At 50.4% G+C, this 20,359-nt stretch overlaps 1 protein-coding gene across 2 annotated transcripts; it reads right to left on the bottom strand.

The window, feature by feature from the left end:
- Positions 1-6,696: 6,696 nt before the first annotated feature.
- Positions 6,697-20,001, bottom strand: GAS2L2 (growth arrest specific 2 like 2). 2 transcript variants are annotated; one of them, XM_024103484.3, is made up of 7 exons: positions 19,391-19,527; positions 18,931-19,307; positions 15,803-16,041; positions 14,881-14,988; positions 12,833-12,929; positions 11,386-11,671; positions 6,697-10,421 (listed from the first exon to the last, which is right to left on the bottom strand). In XM_024103484.3, exons 2-7 carry the CDS (start codon positions 19,286-19,288, stop codon positions 8,402-8,404), a joined length of 3,108 nt encoding a protein of 1,035 aa, XP_023959252.1. In that variant the 5' UTR covers positions 19,289-19,307; positions 19,391-19,527; the 3' UTR covers positions 6,697-8,401. The 2 variants fall into 2 exon arrangements, with proteins under 2 accessions (XP_023959252.1, XP_005284536.2); XM_005284479.4 differs by having other exon boundaries at positions 18,931-20,001.
- Positions 20,002-20,359: the final 358 nt, after the last annotated feature.

Below are 20,359 nucleotides of genomic sequence, written 5' to 3'. Positions count from 1 at the left end.
GTCTCTGTCATTATCCTGCGATGTCTGATTACTTTCTTATATCTACACTCCTCACCAGCACCAAGTGACCAGCATGCGCAGCTCTGCGTCTAGAAGCATAGGAATTGCTAGACTGGATCAGGACCAAAGTCCAGCTAGTCTAGTATCCTGTCTCTGGCAGTGGCCAGCACCAGTTGTTTCAGAAGAAGATGCAGATGTGGGAAAATCTGCCTCTCCACCCACCTTGCATTAGATCTGATCCTGGGCTCTATAGTTGAGGTTGGCTTAAGCCCTGATATATGAGGTTTAATATCCCTCCCCACATTTTTTGTGTCATTAATTGTGTTAACTCTGCTAGTTTGATACCCGTATAAAGATCCAATCAAATTTTCGTGAACTTTTCAAAACCCAACTTCCTACAGTTTTGTTTTTCTTTTAAAGAATCCCATTCCAGCTCTCAATCGCAGCAATTTCTTACTAAGGCAAATTAATGATATTGGTTATTTTTTCCTTTTGACCAGAAATCAATCTAATGGTGAATCCACCAGGTTACATTTAAAAATAAAGCACAGATCTTTTAGATGGGTACATTGAAACTGCACTGGTTTGAAATCCAACCACAAGGCATTGCAATTTACAGCTAACACATGGCTTTTAACTCAGGTTTAACTCAACCGCAGCCTTTAAACTTGAACTGTTAACCTGGGTTAGCAGTGATGACATGGCAGTTTGGCTCTATTTTAACTTGAACTAGCTAACCCAAGTTAAGAACAGTTCTTTTTTTTTTGCACTGTAGACATACCCTGTGTGGAGGAGGAACTGATTTTAAAGAAAAGTTTTACATTGAATGAAGACTGTACCTTTTTTACTCAGCAGAAATTATTTCTGTCTGCTTTCAGTCATACCCAAGAGGAAGGATAGCGGAGTTTTGGCTGGTAAAGCACAGCTGGTTTGACACGTTGACATTTATCTCTCTCTCTCTCTCTCTCTCTCTCTTAAAAAGGTCAGTTTTACAAAGCTGAAAACAATTATGAGCCAGATCAGCTGGGAGGAAGAATTCAATCAGGAAAATGTGAATGATAATTGGGATTTAAGAACACTTTACGAGCTGCCCCAAAAGCCATAAACCTACAATCAAGTAGGAAGGTGGGATAGGCTGTGAGGGCCATGTTGAGCCGGGCAGCACTAAAAATCACACCTTGTGTGTAAAGGCAGAAGTACTGCCTGAGCCTGATTCTCCATTGCTACAGGCAGCTTGGATGGTCATTTGCAGCTGGATAAGGGGACGTTGGTGTTTTACAGCAACTGTGCACAGCTGCAAATGGGATGAGATGGAGAGAAATCAGACCCACTGGTTTTTGTCTTGACCCGATTTCCAGCTGGATGTGAAGGGACCTTTGCCCTGTGATGGCCCCTCCACACCACAGGGCGCGACCTTGCGAGAATTTGAAAACACTAGCTATGTAACAACCCCCAGCCTGGCGTCAATGATCACATGCCAGGAATAGTGAGCGCACAGCTCAGCTCTGCAGAACTTGAGAGAAGATGGTTCCTGAAGAGAATTTTAAAATGAGGCTAGGGAAACCTAAGGGGACAAAATTCCCCCAGCCAGGCTGCAGCCTGGACCTATCTCCTTAACCCAACCAGGCAAGACCTCCCACTAGCTAGGCCTGGAGCCTGTGAATGACGGCCTGGTTAATAGTAGCAGTTGTTAGATGCATTACAAGTTGGGTATAACTGGCGCTAATTGAGGCAGAGGTTCCCTGGGCCATTGCCAGCCCAGCCTTTCACCTACATGACACGTGCTCTCACCACCTGAGCCGACTGAAGACTGTTGTATTGAAGACTCCATTGTGAAGCCCTTACAAGCTTGGAACACTAGATGTAGGGTGACGGAACATCAGTGATGTCTCTGTAAACCCGTGTTGCTACTTAGGGATGAGTCCTCTAGAATGTAAAAGAGAATGAGCGCCTTTCTGTAGGTTTTTAATGAACCATCCCATAGAATTTAATAGAGAAGTCTATCCTCCAGTGTTCAGAAAAAAAGAATTCATTTTGTTTTAGATTTTTTTTTAGAGTAATTTCTGAAGGATCCTCTTAATTTTCTGGGTAGTGTAAGGCCCAGTTGGCCAATTTAGGAGAGGCCCCTATGGCTCTGCTCCAAAGGCAATGGAAAGACTTCCATCCACTTTATTGGGTTTTGCCTCAAGCCGTAGGTGCTGGAGCTCAGAACACAGTGATGCCCAATCCCTTTCCTACTCACTCTAATCACCTCACTTAATTGAACTGCCCAACTGTCATTCCTAACTGCCATGGAACCTTCAGGAGCCCCACATTCCACCTGACAACTTCTCCCCCACCTCCCCATCGTCACTACCACCAACTGCCATGGAACCTTCGGGGGCCCCACATTCCACCTGACAACTTCTCCCCCACCTCCCCATCACACTACCACCAACTGCCATGGAACCTTCGGGGGCCCCACATTCCACCTGACAACTTCTCCCCCACCTCCCCATCACACTACCACCAACTGCCATGGAACCTTCGGGGGCCCCACATTCCACCTGACAACTTCTCCCCCACTACCGTTGCCGGATGTCTGGTTTTTGACCGGAACATCTGGTCTAAAAGGGAACCTGGCAGTGTTCAGTCAGAAAAGTCCAGTTGGCCGCAGCAGGCAGCAGTGCCCGCCCTTTGGCCGGGGGGTGCACTAGGGCCAGGGTACCCCTCCTTGGCAGGGACAGAAGGAACAATCATGTATCCCCTGGGGCGGGAGGTGCCCTGGGGGCAGGGATGCCCCATGGCACACGGATGGCAATGCCAAGCACCCAGCGTCTTGTTCCAGCTAACTTGGGTGGCACTGCCCCTGGGGTGAGGGGAGGAGAGAGGTCCTGGGCTGCGGTGGGGGGGGCAGAATGGGGCGGGGCCACAGGGGAAAGGGGCAGAACAGCGTGGGGCCATGGGTGGAAGGGGCAGAACGGGAGGCGGCACCGCAGGCAGAAGGTGTGGGGAGGGGGCCCCCCACTTGCTCTGGCCCAGGGCCCCACAAAACCTTAATCCATCTCTGCTTCCATTCATGTCATTGCCCAGCGCAGTGCTGCATGCACCATGGCTATGCCTGCGAGCAGGACAAATACCCAGCATGAGGTTGGGGGTCCGTCATTCTGTCCCCGTTAATCCTCATGGCCTCTGCCTCCGGGGGGTGGGAAGAGGCTGGAGCCACATGGAGGAGCTGCTCTCTGCTCAGCTGCTGACGCCCGACAGAGAGCAGTGGCTGGCTTCCAGACCGGGCTCCAAGAGGCAGGTGCCGCCACCCGGGGGGGATCCTGTCTGCCCCCCCTTCTGCCCCGATTGCCCTGGCCCTAGCCCCTCACTATGGGGACTGACCCCTCCCCGGTCTCTGGCTCTGGGGACCAACCCCCACCGTGCCCCGATTACCCCAGTCCTAGCTCCTTGCTATGGGGACAATCCCTCCCTGCCCTGGCCCCTTACTCCGGGCACTGACCCCCGTTGTGCCCTGATTGGCAGGTGGGCAGGCTCCGCATCAGCTCCGCCCAGCCTGGCTCTGCAGGCAGCAGGTGAGTCCCGGGAGAAAGGGGAGTGAAGAGCGAAGAGGAGTGAGCAGGGGGCGGGGCCTTGGGGGAAGGGGCGGGGCAGAGGTGTATGGTTTTCAGCAATTAGAAAGTTGGCAACCCTATGTCCCCCCACATCACTACCGCCAACTGCCATGGAAACTTCAGGGCCATCAGGTTCCACCTGATAGCTCAGTTGCCTCCCCCTCAACGGCCACGGGACCATCAGGGCAAGCACATTCCTGCAGGCAGCTCACCATCTCTTTCTACAAGTGAATCTCCATGCTCGATTAACCAGCACCTGAGCAGATGAGAGAACCTGCCAAAGAGTTGTCATCCCCCGTTTGTCTATTCCTCCTTTCAGGTGTTGCACTTACCGGGCCCTCCCTATTCACAGCTGGCCTTCCTGCTCTCTAGAGGGCTAGCTCTGTTCATAAGGGTCTCTTTAGCTGCACACAGCCACCACTGAATGCATGGAGGCTTATGAACACAGAGTAGGTCTGAGCTCCTTTAAAGCCCTCTTCAGCTGGGAACAAGTGGGACCTGATAATGGAGCTGTGTATTTTCTGATAACTGCCACATTAACCCACCTCCCCGGATCCATGCCCCCTCCAGCTAGCCTGTCAGACACAGAGTCCTGAAGAAGGACCCCCTGTATCATGGGAAGCTTGTCTTCAAGCTTTAAATCCAGAAAAATGAGTTTCCAACAGGTATAAGACAGAGCTCCAACCCTTTCTCCAGACATCTGCTTCCGCATCGGTTCCTAATCTCTCACTGCCTCATTCTCCTGCCACTTGAAACAATCACTAAATTGCCTCCTGATAATGAACCCTGCAGAGAGAGCTGTTGTACCCTTCCTGAAAGAGGAGGAGGGGTGTGATTGGTGATGAGTCATGGAGGAGAATTACTGTTAAAAGTTTCAAACCCATGTTTCTAAAGACATTACAGAAGCTACAGCAACACTAGGGAAAACCCCTTTCAGAGAGGGCTGCGTGAAAAATTTCCACAAACTGTTTTTCAACAGAAAATTGGCTTTTCAACTAAATGAAATTGTTTGCAAAGAGTATTGGCTTTCCACAGAAAATTGTGATTTGCCTAACTGCCCCAAAATTGGAATATTTAATCTAAAAAACAAAATATTGTGAAATGCTGCCATGCCATGGTGCCTTGTGGGAGTTGTAATTCAGGTGTCTCAAACTCCTATTCTCTAGAGGCCAGGCTCCCCAGTCAGACTCGTGTCCCACGATGCATCTCCAACATGTGACTTCCAGGATGTGCCAACTACCCTCTCCAAGAAGGGAGACAGTGGTGTTTCATGGGAGATGCATTTCACAATCAAAATGTCTTGGGTCTCAGCAGAAATATTTTACCAAAGTCTCAACATTTTCTGTTAAAAGAACCCTGACTTTTCCACCCAGCTCTACTTTCAGACCGTTTATCAAGGAGCTTGTAGTTCTGAACTAAGGAAATTAATCTGTATCCAATACATTTAAATTAAATACAAGTCTGTGACGGCACTTCTCCATTTTTGTTGGTTCTGTATATTTACGACACTCATCCAACATGGTTGGATGGTATTCAAGGTTTGTCAAGGTATTCAACTGACCTATCTCGTGAGGCCTGGTCATAAACTAACAGAAACCACTCCAAGTGAATGTTTAGCTGATCAGCTAAATAATTTCATTTCATTCTTAAAAGATCCTTCTTGCCAAATAGTCTTGTTCCATGAAAACAACAAGGAGCCCAGCGGCACCTTAAAGACTAACAGATTTATTTGGGCATAAGTGAAAATTACTCAGTTCCTATCCCAGGGACAAATACAGCCCTGGCATTAAATTGATACAATTCTCAGTGCCTTCCCATTGTACCTGCTCACACCAGGACATAATCTGGTTCTTGTCTCCATTATTACACTTTAAAGGGGGGGCTTGGTTTTAGCTGTAGGTTGCTAAGGGGTGACATACGCTTGATGAGATATGCAATGACAACACTGATCCTTCAAATTCATCCTATTTCCTGACTGCTGGGGAAAGAACATTTTCATGGGCCTGGTAGGATTTTTCATGTTCAGAGAGATCCCCTCCGTGATGCCTCTTTCTCTCTTCCATATTCTTTGTTTTCACTGGGCTGCCACCATATTCCTTCCCCTTGTCCTTAGACCCACCATCTAGCGGGGAACCGATGAGTTGGGCAATCAAGCAACATAACCCAGCGCTGTAATTCTCAGAATCAGTGATCCCATACCACGTCTCATACCCACAGTGGAGTTGTTAATGTGTTTCTAATTACAACAACAGAACATAATGAAAATGGAACACGTGGCAACTGTGTGGGTAATGGAAAGTGTAAAATATCCCAACACCAACCCATTGCAATTAGGGTGGAAGACGGTGCCCCCGACACATCGCTCAAGTCAGTTTCAGCCCTGCAGCCTTAAGACTCTTGTAGAGGGTGTATTGAAATTCTCACTGAATCTCTAGTCCATTGAGATGGAAGCACTGCTCCACCTAGTATTACCTGCGCAAAGGGTTATTAATGTTCCTTTCACCCTCACTGAATACAGTTCAGATCTAGATCTTGCTGAGACCACCTGAAAAAACAACATGGGTGAGCTGTCCAATCAAATCACTCAGCACATGGTTGAACAGCATTCCTGACCTCATTTGCCATCCCCCCACGTCCACAATCTTAAATATGGAGCTGGCCACATCTGGACCTGACTTGGCCTACTGCCTGGACCTGACCTATTTCCTGCTGCCTCCTTTAGTGAACATAAATTAAAAAATTCAGAACATTTTTTTGCAAAAATATTCCAAATTTTTGGAAATCAGCATTCTAAAAATGTGAAAAATTCCCACCCGCTCTCATTAACAGAGACCAGGCAAACTCTTGCATTCTTGTCTTTATGAACTCATGGTTCTTATGTAATCCTCTCTTGGAAGGCCTAGCCGTACGTCCAAAGTTAGGGATTTCTAATGACCCAAAGGAAAAACAGGTTGTTTGAAAACAATTTATCCCATGTAAAGTGCAACAAAGGGTTCACCTAGTAAGCTATATCATCCCTGGGTTATAGGCATCATTGCTATCAATGGATCAATCTTTGCATATCCCCATTGAAACAGAAGTTACTGAACCAGAAGAAGAGTTTTAGGAATGTCTCAATTGCACAAACACTGAGAGTCATACAGTGATCAAAGGTTTAGGAATACAATGGCTAACTGGAACAAGCAGCATGATTAATAATCACCTCAAATACTATTTTCAAGAGTTATAACAACAAAGACAATTCACACATAAACTACACAGAACATTCATGGGTATCAAGACATTATGGGTGGTCTCTATAGGTCTCTTTCCTGATATCACAGGGCATCTCTAGCGCCGGCATGTTGGTTAAAAACAAGCCCACCGTCTGAATCTATTATTATATTTCTTTCAGCTGTGGAAGTAGCTCCGACACAGCTTTTGTCATTTCAAGTAACTTCCTATTTCCAATGCATTGATGGCTACTGGTTTAACAATAATAATGACAAGCTTAAAATACGTGCAGGCAACTGTGGCCCAGATCCTGAGCTGAAGTAAATCAAATTTCCATCCGCTGAGTATTTGGCCCCGGTAACTTCATGAAAAAAAGGGGGAAATGGTCTGATTAGGGACTTTGACACAATTCACGTGCTATACCACTTCCAGTGTTTTAGAAAACTCCCTTTGAATTCAACAAGACTTTTGTGAACAGAATGAGGGTGGCATGTTGCCCATTGCCTATAAAAGGCAGAGCAATCTTGGGGGAACCTTTCCAAAAGCAGGGCTCTATATTGCCTTACAAGTGCACTTGGGATTCCCACTGGGATCAATACAAGATTCACCCATGGATCTAGGACGATAATAATAATATTTTACCTTCCTCTTGTGCCTTTCACCTGAGGATCTCAAAGTGCTTTACAAATATTCATTAAGATTCTTGGTGCCTTCAGAGGTAAGCATTATTAGCCCCATTTTACAGATGGGGAAACTGAGGCAAAGAGAGGTTTTTTTTTTAATTATTTGAACCCAATAGACCTGCTCTAACAATGAGACCATGCTCTTTCTCCTCTCTGCATGAGCTAAATTGGCCTCTGTATTTGCAATTTATGGGCCAAATTCTCCTCTCAATTGCACAAGTACACCATCCCTGGAAATCCACCAAATTAACTGAGAGGGGAATTTGGAAGTACATCTGTCAAAGAAAACTATTACAATGGATTTGGGGTGGGTCTCGGGGGCAAGGAGAAAATGATCATACATATCACTGGCATCTCCCCCTGCTGATAGTACTTTTGCAGTAAAAATATTTACATTTCCATCTGCTGGTAAAAAAAAAAAAAATTTGGCTTTCATTGAATCACACTATTAGAGCTTTTCTTAGGTTAGCAGTTTCCGCCCTTTGTTCTATGTTCTGTTCTTAGTTCCAGACTTGGGACCAAGTTTTCAAAAGATGCCTCATGCCAAATTGCAGGCTCAATTTTCCACTTTGAAGTGTTAGTGCATGTTCAAAACCCAGGAGAGAGCACAAAATTGTACCTGCAGGTTTTGAGGGTCGTGTCGAGGCCTCTCTGAAAATCTGCCTTCTCGTCCTTCAAAATAAATGTCAGATTTCTTCGGCTCAAATCAACAGGTCCCTTTTTTGAGCCACTCAGCTGAGAACTTGGGAGAACTTCAACTTCATCAGTTCACTGGCTTTGCATCTGTTGGGCCGGAGTCTCCTCTCTAACCCCGTTTCTCCAATGGGGTTGGAGGAGAATGTGGCTCCCCGTAGAGCTACAAACACTGACAACTGGGACGCAAAATTGGCGCCAGCAGGCAAGACATCAGACCCAGGATTCCTCATCTTCTTCTGTGAGCCACACTTTGGTATCTGCTAGGACTGTCTTCTTCCCAGCTTGTGGGGAGTTACTATGTTCTGAAAGCCAAGCCTCTTCCTCGGACCCAGCATTTCCTGTGCTGTTCTGCCTTGTGCTATCCAGGCTGTCCTGAGTTGGCCGGGTCTGATGCTTTGAGCTGTGGGCTTTTTCCTGGGCTTTGACGCTGGCCGCTTTCTGTGCCTGTCGATAGGTCACTGGAGTGGGGATTTTGGATGGCCGTTTCTCAGGTCTGTTGTCCCTGCGTGGGCGGATTTTGGGGCGTAGTTTTAGCTTGTAGATGGATGGCACCCGTTCGGGCTTCTTCAGGGATCTTTTGGGCTTACCTTGAGGCAGTTTGGACTTTTCAAGACCACCCACAGAGGCTGGAGAATTGATAGATGCCTTGGGGCCATCAGAGGCTGCCTGAGAAGCTTTGCTATTTCTACTGACTACAGCCGACCCTGCATGGCTTGTGAGAGATGGCTGCCTCCTTGACCAGTTGCCTTTGGTTTCATTGGACACGTTCTCCTGTAACAAAGCCCCTTCTGGCTCTAGAAGCTTCTTTTCCACCTGGTTTCCATTCACCAGAGGCGAACTTGGCTGAGAGGAAACCCTCCCAGCCCCCTTGGGTGGCATCTTGGCGATCCAGTTCTCCACGTCCACTGGGTGGAGTGTGTTGTGCCCCTGGGAGAGTTCGTCAATCACATCACCATAGCGGAATCCAGCCGGGTGCCATTTTGCCTCTCCGCTGGGCACATAGACGCCACTCCGAGGCACACCCTCGCCACATGGCAAGGTCTGCCTGGCACTTGTCAAGGAAGACAGGGAGGGCGTGGAGGACCTGAGCCTACTTATCTCACTGACGGCGGCGACGCTCGCTATGCTGCAGTCCAGAGCAAAGTCGTCCAGATGGTTCCCCTCAGGGCAGTGGCTTTCATCAGAATCAGCCTCTAGAACCTTTATGTTGGATAAGATCTCATCTTCTAGGCTCCTGTATAGCGCCCGCTCCTGGGCCGGGTTGATGGGCAAAGGTGTATACACACGTTCCCTCTCCTCTCTGCAGCCTATTGGATCGCCACCACTCCTGCTGCTGTCATTGGTGTTTCCTGGCTCTACCTCCTGCACCAGTCTGGTGTTTGGACCCTTGTCCTTCCCTGCTGGAGCTGACTGGCCGAGCCTGTCTTTTAGGCTAGTGGGAAGGTTGGTCATCAATGTCTCTGGCTTGACTGCCCCACTGCAATGTCTGTGCCCCTGAAAACCATCCTCAGCCCCGGACACGACTTTGCTCTTTGAGAGAGCCGGGGCTTTTGCCATTTCACCGGCAGGGACTTTCCACCCATTTCGGAGGCGGGGCTCCCCCTGGTAGCTCTGAACAGGAGTTGGGGGCCTGCTGAAGGCGGGGCCGGCTTTGACTGGGATCTTAGTGCTACTTTCCTGTTTTGGAGTCTGGCCCATGTGTTTAACTGGGGAGGATGGCCTCACAACCCCAGCATCCCCCCAGCCATGTGCAGCGTTGTGGCTCTGTGCAGCTCCCTTGGAATCCCGTTGTGGGGAGAGATGAAGGGGTTTCATTGGGCTGGAGGAACGGACCATCCCAGGAAAGGTCTTGACCCCTGATTCCTCAGGCTTGTGAGCCTGTGGAACGGGTTTGACTCCATACTGGGTGCTCCTTGGTGGCTGAGCTGTTCTGTCCTTTGGCACTGTCGTCTGAGGCCTGGACTCTGTACACCTGGCTTGCACAAACCTAGCTGGGTCCTTCTGATTCATCCCAGGGATTCTACTAGTCTGTCGCCCTCTCTGGGGCTCTGGGAGAGCTTCTGAGGCGCCAGAACCATCCTCCTCGCTTCCAGTCAGCTGCGATGTCAGGGAGGACATAGAAACACACAGCTTATCCCTCCCGCTCTGGGTGGAGGAGTTCTGGTGGGTAGCAGATCTTTCTTCAGCAAACAGCTGCCTCCGCGAAGGAGTAGCAGACCGCTCTGTTGCCCTATAACAGAGACAAAGCGTCAGATCGGTGTGTCAGTCGCCTCTAGCCCTAGGGAGGTGGGTACCTGCGTTGCTCTGGGCGTGAAGCTGGTTCTGTGCTGACAAGCAGTGTGAGGGTATATACATCCCTCGTTAGCAGCTGTAACCATTTGCCTTGTGATGCACTGACAAGCTGGCACAAAGGCCAGTGCAGGCCACCACCTCTGGGAGGTGCTGACAAGCTCAAAGTCAGCAAAACAGGGCCCCGTAATGTCACCAACTCCACCAAAAAACACAGGCCTGGGGGTTTAACTAGTTACATTTTGGTGCTGCTGAGAGCGAGGGGCTGAGCGCGCTGCCTGAAGTCAGAGTTAGCACAGGCAGACACCCCAGTACAGCTCGGCCAGTGCACCCCTATCCTGACATACCACCCACCCTATCAACACGGAGACATCACACAGCCGGCCAATAATCTACCTGCATCTGGAAACAGCCTTTCCTCTACCTCTTCCAGTTCTGGGCCTTGTCCTACAGCTCTGCCAGTGCCCCTCAGTCCTGACCTACAGTACCCCCGGCTGTTCCAGTCCTGGACCCTAGCACGCACAAGCACTGCCAATGACCCTCAAGCCAGCCCTGGGGCCTCACTTGAGCAGAAACCCTATAGCAGTTAAGTGACTCCCTCCTGCTGATCCTGAGATGACCCTGGTGAGCACTGAAGGCGGCCATGGCCAACTATGCTCAAGCTTGATACAGGTCCTTCGAAGTGGGAACCAAACAGGAACAACAGGGGGATTGGGAGTCCTGGAAGGCACCATAAAAGAGGCCTGACTAGCACTAAAATGCACCATTCACTGTGTAATTATCCAGCTTTGTCCAATGCCAGCCGCTCTTCAGCGTCAGTGACTATACCGACTGCTCAGCACAGCATCCGTGGGAGTCATCCGGGAAACCAAGCCCAAGGCCTTTCACAAACTTCTTTTCATTACCTGGCCGAAGGGACCCTCCTGGGTTCTGACTGCTCCCGCGGGGGCCTGAACCTGGTGCTCTCTGGCGATGCAGAGGAACGAAGCTTCCGGCTGGTGCTGAGACTCTGTGGGGTGTAGGTCCTCCACTCCACTGGGGGCAGTGGGCTTTGGGACCTGCTCACGATCAGGGTGGGCTGGGGCTTCTTTGGGTTGTCTGTCCTGGGTGTCGGGCAGACCTTGATCTCGTGCTGCACCTGTATTGCCTGCAGCCTTTGAGGGCTTGTCAGCTTGACAGCCTGCTTGTGAGCTGTGAAGAGATTCAGGGACTCAGGATCTCTGGTCACCGCACGCCGGTGGATTAACCTTTTGGGGTAGCCGTACCGGTGTGCCAGACCTAAGCAGTGCCAGATAGTACCAACCACTTCCGATTCAACTGTGCATGTTCTAACTCGCCATGGAGACTGGGGGAGACTAGAATTGATGCCAGTCCACTCCAAGCCTCATGGTGAAAATCCCTTGTGAATACTCACGATGGATTGGAAAGCGGGCACTGTGGCACACCTAGGAATTTCACATGGGTCTTTAACCTCCAGGAATAATTTATTCAGCTGGAATAAAGCAAGACCTCATTGTCTTATGACATTTCTACTGTCAGGTGCTGAAATGCAGTGAGATCAGATCTCACATTATTCTGCCGCCGTAATTGGTTCCCGGAGGCATTTAAAAGCTTGTGAAATATACAAAAAAACCCTAAATACAATAATCCCAAAGGCAGGAGCGGCTCTATGTATTTTGCCACCCCAAGCACGGCAGTCAGGCGGCTTTCCCACCGCCGAACTGCCACCAAAGTCGCGGGACCGGCAGACCTCCCTCAGGCATGCCGCCGAAGGCCGCCTGACTGTCGCCCTCACGGCAACTGGCACGCTGTCCCTTGCGGCTTGCCGCCCCAGGCACGCACTTAGTGCGCTGGTGTCTGGAGCCGCCCCTGCCCAAAGGGCAATTCCTACACACCCCCCTAGGCAGGACTGGGATATTGTAGGGCTCTCTCCCCTCTGAAGTGCTAGCCTGACCTCTAGTGGTGCTATGTCAGACAAACGGCTTCCCAGGAGCCTTCTCCATGCTGTAAGGAGTCATCTGCCTCCTGCTACAAGAACCCAGAAAGAAATGACCCCTACCAAAAAGTTCATGTGGCCCTGTCAGAGATTGATAAAGGCTGAACTGCTTTCCACCCAGCAACGTTGCCAGGGGCGAGCCTCGGGAATTGTTCAGATTGGATGTACTTCTCCTGTCTGTCTATGCTTCTTTGCTGTTCTTCGCTGTGACCCACAGAGTCTTCTACTGATGACGGCATGGGACACCCACCCACCAGATTCGAACCTCATCCAAGGCAAAGGGTCACCCCCTATGCAGACCTCCCCAAGGCTGCACACAGGGAACCTGCCAACTGAAGCAGAACAAGGACACTTACACAGCGAGGTGCACCGGCAGGGATCATGCTTATCCAGATAATGCTCCAGCGTGTCCCAGCCACCTCCAACCCGCACCATGACATGATTCCGGAGGATCTGGAACAAACAGAGCACCCATGAGCGAGGGGCTCCCCTGGGCCTGCAGCGTCCTGGGCTAGAAATGAGTGAAAGCTCAACAGATGGATGTCACCATCCTGTTGGCTTTATTCCAGTGAGGTATATACAGTATTTCACACGCACATGACTGTGGATGCATACAGGGTTACATGCACACATATATGTGATGCGTATAATAATAATAATAATTCCAGGTGCCACAGCAAACAGTGGTTTTCATGGTCATAGGTGGGGAGAGAACCCAGGACCTTTGTCTTCCAAAACAGCCTCTACCCCTTGAATGAAAGGAGAACCTCATATTCTCTGTGGGCCAGCTAAGAGATAACATCCTCAAACAGATGTGCGGCCAGGTTTTCCAAAGAGATCAGGGCCAGATTTTGCAGTGCTTGGCGCCCCAGATTTTCCAAAGAGCTCAACACCTGTTGTGTTAATACAGCACAGCCAGGGCGCATTCAATGTGCCGAGCTCTTCTGGAAATCCCAACGCTACGGACTGACCCTGATTGGTGCAGAATATCCTAGTCTTCCACTGACTTCATTGCTCAGCCCATCTCAGGAGCAGCGTTTACCTCGTACACCACAATATACGCATGCAAACACATGCACACGTTTGGTTTACATGCCTGCCTACGCATGCATACTTAGTCATGCGTATGGTTGCATACATGTGCGTGCACACACCTGCATGTCCGCTCTTACCCGGCTACATGTGGACAATGTGTAAAACAATCATGTAGTCCAAAGGGGATTTGAATACACTCAGATGAACCGGAAGGGGTGGAGGACCTGGAGCACAATAGCATATGACTCCTGCCATGGAAAAGATGCAGGTTCTCACACACAACACAATACAGAGCTTGCTATCACCATGTCTTACTCCAGCAAGATGCCTCGGGGACCCAGTGATTATTCAGGTAATTGAGAGATGTACATGCAGGTCAGACCACGATGGCATCTCTGACGGCAGGAGAGGGGTTTGAGGGTTAATATGGGTGGCCACCCCCACAAAGAGAAGAAAATCTGAGGGTCCTCTCCAGTCAACCGTAACCTGCAGGGAACATGACTTTCACTGCAGGGAACATGACTTTCACGGCAATCACTGATAAGGCTATCAGCCAGGAAAGTTAATGAAGGGGCGTAGAGACCTGAAAGAAACCAACTGAACAGAATACAGAGGGGGATGGAGAGAGGGAGGGACGACCTACGTGCAGCCCATGTTTCCCCCCCATAGTGAATGCAGCGCTGGTGAAAGGCACCAGACTGACAGCTCTGGAGGCTGGAGCCCTGTACTCATCCACTGGACAGCTGGTATGGCACTGACAGCACCAAGGCGAACTTCCCTCACGCAGCCCCATTCAGCTCAGACCCAGAGAGAGCACTTCTAGGGAGAAAGGGAAACTCACTCTCCATGGCCCAGCTAGTCCGACCAACAGGCCGGCTGGAGCAGTGGGGTTTTGAGACGTGGTCCCCTGTCCCACTAGGGAGCGGAGTGACTCATTTCACCCAGCGACATCAGAGGGTTTCAGTGTTAGGTCCCCACTGAGCTGTCCCATCCTACTTAAGGTGAAGACATGCAGATCTCATTACTAACCCTCACGGCCATTCAGCCACTTCCCTTGAATGCGTTTTGCAGTGTGCGAACGCAGCATGGTATGAAATCTCTGCCTTGCTAATGGTCACGATGCTCAGTTACTCTGACTCCGGCAGCCTCGCTCGCCATATCGACACATGCCATCTTTTGGGATGGGACCAGGCACAACGAGAGGTGAAGAGCCTGTGTTTGGTGACTCCCACCCCAAAGACACAGCATCCCAGCCCCAGATGGTAGCAGCCGTGCAGGTGCCCCTCCTACCCCCAGAGTAGATTAGAAGTTCCTGGTATCATATAGACCAACATAACAGCATCTGGAAAGCACACCCTCCTGGACTTACCCTGACAAAAATAAGGGTGTTGGAATCGCCCACGCGGTATTTTCCTTCAGACACCTTGATCATGGAGAACTGGACTGGGCACGTGCACCGGCTCACCAGGTGTTGGACCTGCAGAGTCCAAGGCAAACCATTCCTGGTCAATATGAGGAAAGTGCTACTCCCTGTGCAACCTGGATACCATTGTAGCCTTGGGGAGGAGCGTGCTAGGCTCCTTGGGCCCATTCTCCGTCAGAGAGACGGGGTGCCAGGGCTTATCCAAATCTCATCAAAGACACTCGATCCTGTAAAAACAGACTGGAAATCCCACACGAAAAGATTTCTGCTGCGGCCTTCTTGTGCTTGGGCCCTGAAAAACAGGCTTCTGGCTCTGGCTGTATTTGGAAACCGGAAGCACAAAAGCCACCACAACATTAAAAAACCCAACAAGGGTTGGGGAGGAAATTAACTGAACATTCTTGAACCTCTAACAAGGTTCAGGTCAGGATCACCTAGCGCTCGATGTGAAGATCCAGGAAGTTGAGGCCATGCTAATTTGGGCCTTCGGAGTTCTACCTGGGGCCAGCTGCTGATTGAAGAAATCGGTTCCCTTTGCCCAATTCCATTCAGTAATTTGACCCTTATCTTCTAACCTCAGTTAGTGCCACTAACCACCAGGGAGTCTGGCCTGCTGGAAACAGAGGCACAGAACTCCTGCTAACTCTGTTGGGTTTTAAATACCCAGGTGCACTGAGCAGAGAATAAGAATCTCTCACGTTCAGGTAGCATCTTCCTCCCTGAAAGGTCCCAAAGTAGATTGCATATAACAGAGGACCTTGCCCCACACTCCCCCTAGTCAGGTCCTCCTGAAGTTCCCGCCTAGACAGAACAACGAGTATCAGGGAACTCAGACCCCCATTGCCTTACAGTGTCCTCTCCCCATTACCATCTGGTCCAGGTTCTTGAAGTCACAAGGCTTCCTCTGCGGCTTGGGAAGTGGGGTATCCTCAGGGGGCAGGTCCATCTCCTCTCGGATCTCCTCCTCGATCTCCTCCTCCATTTGGATCAGGGTGGGAGCACTCATCCCGAAGCGAGAGGCCCGGCGGGCCACCTCCAGCAGGCACAGCACAAAGTTCTTCTCGTTCTTCCTCAGCACCAGGTCCTCCGTCTCAAACATCAGCACCTCTGGGGCACAGCGAATGAGCGACACGTGGGAAGAAGGAGGGGAAGGATGGAGAGAAGGAATGAGAGACAAGGGCAGAGCTAGTGAGAGCAGCAGCGCTGCTGTGTCAGGGGTGGTGAATTGTCCCAGACTGTCTGATGCAGAAAGAGCTAAGCAAGGCCTGGTGTGGTGAGACAGTATGAGCGAGAGCCAGCCTGACCTATTACCATTCTGCGGGGAGCCGACTGTGCAGACATGGGGGCAGATGTACCCTCAGGCCTACGGGGGTACAGTAAGTGGTGGGACACATATTGGATATGCCCTGCCCTGATAGGCCAAGTGAAGGGGTACTTGCGCGGAACATCCTTGATATACCAAGCAAACGTGTCGGTACATACGAGGTGTCCGTATCCTTGCATGAACATACACCAGGTATAAATATCGTGCTCATGAGATGCCAGGCAAGTGGGCATTCAGACCCACCTTACAGTGGGACAGTGGAGGGCTCACTCTGCTTAGTGTATCAAAAGGAAGACCTGGAGGTGACTTGAGCACGGTGTACAAGTACCTTTGTGAGGAGACAATGCTGGCTCTTTAATTACATCTAAGGGAGAAAAGTAGAATAAAAGCCAATGGCTGGTAAAAACAACAAGGAGTCTGGTGGCACCTTAAAGACTAACCGATTTATTTGGACATAAGCTTTCGTGGGTAAAAAAACCCACTTCTTCAGAGGCAACTGGCTGGTAGTTAAAGTCAGACAAATTCAAGTTAGAAATAAAGCACGATTTTGAATAAGGAGGGTGATTAATCGTAGGCGCTAACTCCCAAGGGAAGGGGTGGATTCTCAATCTCTTGACACCTCCAAATAAGGCCTTTCTGGAAGAGGTGCTTGAGCCAAACACAAATCACTGGGCTCAACACAGGAGTAACTCGGGGAAGCTCTCTGGCCTGGGTTATACAGGAGGTCAGACTAGAATGATCTAATGGTCCCTACGGATCTATGAATCACTAGCATGCCCAGCTCTTTTCTGGAAATGGACGCTAAAGTGAGGCCTTGAGCACAGACACTGCTTTGGCTGGGGAAGGGTTAAACAGAATCTGGGCTGCCCCCAGCTCCAGCTGTTCAAGGAGCTGAGGACCAGAGGCCGGGTTCTGTGTAAGAGAACCAAGTCCTGGATTAACCCAACCGTAGCCAGCAGAAATGTTGCTAGTTTGACCAAGGAACTAAAACAACCACGTGGGCACAACCTCAGCCAGTCAATGAGGCAGAGATTCACACGCTGCTAGAGCACACCCCTCTCCCTGACCCTAGCTGCCAGTGCTGCAGTGAACCCCGATCGGAGGGGAAATCAGGAACTACATGAAGGTAGTGCTGCGTTAAAGACATTCACCGCTGCTGTTGCATTGCGGTCTAGCGCAGGCTGCCAAAGATGTTCAAGGAGCAATGCAAATAAATCCAATCTACTCGCCACCTCCGACACATAGCGCTCTTACGTCCTTTGCCAACTCCCATCCCTACTGCAGGTTGTTGTTATTGTAGGGTTGCCAGTGCTAACTTTAAATCAGATTTGCAATTCTTTTTTTAGGGGGTGGGGAAAGCATCCCGACTCCCAACGCGTTGTTGTTATTGTTTATTCATTATTTGTATTGTGGTAGCACCTGGAGGCCCCAACTAAGAGCGGGGCCCCTTTGCGCTGGGCGCTGCACGTACACACAGCGAGAGACTAGCCCTGCCCCAAGGAGCTGACCAGCGAAATAGACAAGACACACAAGAAGGTGAGAGAAACCAAGGATATTGGCCCCCTTTGCAGATGGGGAAGTGAAACCCAAAGAGATGAACTGAATTGCCCGAGCTCACATCGCTGCTCAGTGGCAGAGTCAGGAACAGAATCCAGGCCAGTGCCTTAGGACACAATACTAGACAACATGCCCTCCCTTAAGATGCTTTCACTCGGAGGGTGGTGAAGCACTGGAATGGGTTCCCTAGGGAGGTGGTGGAATCTCCTTCCTTAGAGGTTTTTAAGGCCCAGCTTGACAAAGCCCTGGCTGGGATGAGTTAGTTGGGAATTGGGCCTGCTTTTAGCAGGGGGTTGGACTAGATGACCTCCTGAGGTCCCTTCCAACCCTGAGATTCTATGATTCATCTCAGAGTTGAATCCCCAGACAGCTACTTAGTTTGGGCGAAGTTTAATGAGAAGGGAGATATACCTATCTCACAGAACTGGAAGGGACCCCAAAAGGTCATCGAGTCCAGCTCCCTGCCTTTACCAGCAGGACCAGGTACTGATTTTGCCCCAGATCCCTAAGTGGCCCTCTCAAGGATTGAGCTCACAACCCTAGGTTTAGCAGGCTAATGCTCAAACCACCGAGCTATCCCTCCCCTCTGGAGGGAGCACGCTCTTGTGATCAAGGCTCAGGATGGGGTCAGGACACTGGGGACCTTCCTAACTGGGCCACTTTGTGACCTTGAGCAAGCGGCTTCCCTCCAGTTTCTCCTGTCTATAAATGGAGGATAAAGATGGGGGTGGCGGGGCTAACTGAATGTTTGCCAAGTGCTTTGAGCTCCTCAGAGAGAAGGCGCTAGGAAAGAGCGATGTATATTAGATGGTCAGCTTTTTGGGGGGCAGGAGCCATCTTTTTGCTCTGTGTTTGTACAGCATCTAGCACAGTAGGGTCTGGTCCATGGCTAGGGCTCCTACAGGTTACCGTAATACACCTAATAAATAACATACAGCACCCAGCACAATGGGGTCCTGGTGCATGACTGGGGTCCTAGGCACCAAAGCAAGACAAATAAATAATGAGAAGAAGAAGAATTGCCATGGGGTAAGAGGGCAGGAAAAGGTGTTAGAAATAAAGAGAAATGAAAGGAATGGAAAGAAACAGGAGGGAAAGATCAGAATCCTCTTTACCTTTAATATCCATCTCCTTCCTGCACCACTGGATGAAGTTAGACACGTTATCCCTGGCCTGGAAGGTCCCTGGCTGGGCAGAGTCATTACATGTCACCCCATATCTGGGCAGCTGGAGCTTGTGGGCCAGGCCTGGATAGTCCCGGGAGAACTCTCCGGCCACATGGGTGATGTTGTTGGCATGATAGCACAGCATGGAGCCCGTCTCCAGCACCTCCAGGAGGGACCCAACGTTGACTTCCAAGTCATAGAGTTCCTTGAGCCACTCGGCCAGGTCCTCCTTCATGGCGTAGAGATACTGCTCGCTGGACTTGTAGGGCCGGATGCTCTGCACCGTGGCCCCCTGAATCCCAGCCATCTTGCCATGAGATGTGGGGCTAAAGGGAGACAGAGAAGGGGCATCGAAGGCTTCCATGCAGGACACTGAACCATCAACCCCTTGGTTTGGTTCCAGACTTACCCAGGTACGGTGAGTTGCCACGTCTCCGTCCCCAGAGCAGGTTCTCAGGGTCCTGTTCCTGGTCCCCCCATCGCCCCGACTCTTGCCAAACTGCAGCGTGCAAAGGACACTCCTGATCTAGGCGGAAAAAGTCACAATATTTCTCCCCTCCTGAGGTGCGGCAAGTTCACGGGTGGCAAAGCTCCACTTGGTCCCCTAGCCATCGCAATTGCATTCCTTCAGGGAGAGCAAGTTCCTCCATGCAGCCCACACGCAGACGCTCCGAGCCCTCCACTGGAAGGTGTTGTCCTCACGCCTCATTCCTTGCTGCCCCAGCCCCCTGGGGGAACCTGCCTGCAGTCTCGCCCCATTGCGAGGGGACACACATTCCTGTGCGGGGAACTGACCTTTCCCCCTGAACGCTCGCCCTCTTTCTTCAACAAGGAGCAGGGGCGTTTTGGCTTCACCCAGTGCTCCTGCTGCCTGCCTCTCACCCCCCTGGGAATGTCAGAAGCCTCTCTCCTTCCCCCGAGGGGTAGCTTGGAGCTGGAGTCGATTTAAACGGGAAATTGCCCCTCCTGGACAGGCCCAGTGTTTTGTTTCCTTTCCCCAAGTGCTGTTCTCTTCTCCTTGGTGACAGAGACTTGCTACAAACACTCCCCGTTAACCCCTTAGGCTCCTGCTTTCCCAACCAACGCGCCTCACTCCCTTTTTTTTTTTTTTTTAAAGCAACAATCGTCCCAAACCAGGAGATTTTAATACAAATCTGAACTCCCCCAAAATTTGGGTCTGGAGCGTTGGCTGGCGGCCAGCTGTTTAGCAATAGCCTATGATTCTGCACCAGTTTTCCTCCAAGGATCTCAAAGCACTTTACAACCGTTAATGAATTGATCCTCAGTTCCTCCTCTCCCACCCACCCCCAACCCCTCTCTGTGCAGTACTGTAGGTCAGTCCCATCTTCCCCATTTTACAGATTGGCAAACTGAGGCA

Source organism: Chrysemys picta, chromosome 19 (genome assembly GCF_011386835.1).
Source record: "Chrysemys picta bellii isolate R12L10 chromosome 19, ASM1138683v2, whole genome shotgun sequence".
Lineage (NCBI taxonomy): Eukaryota > Metazoa > Chordata > Testudines > Emydidae > Chrysemys > Chrysemys picta.
Note: the sequence above shows the minus strand (reverse complement) of the source record. Positions and strands in the feature narration are given on the sequence as shown.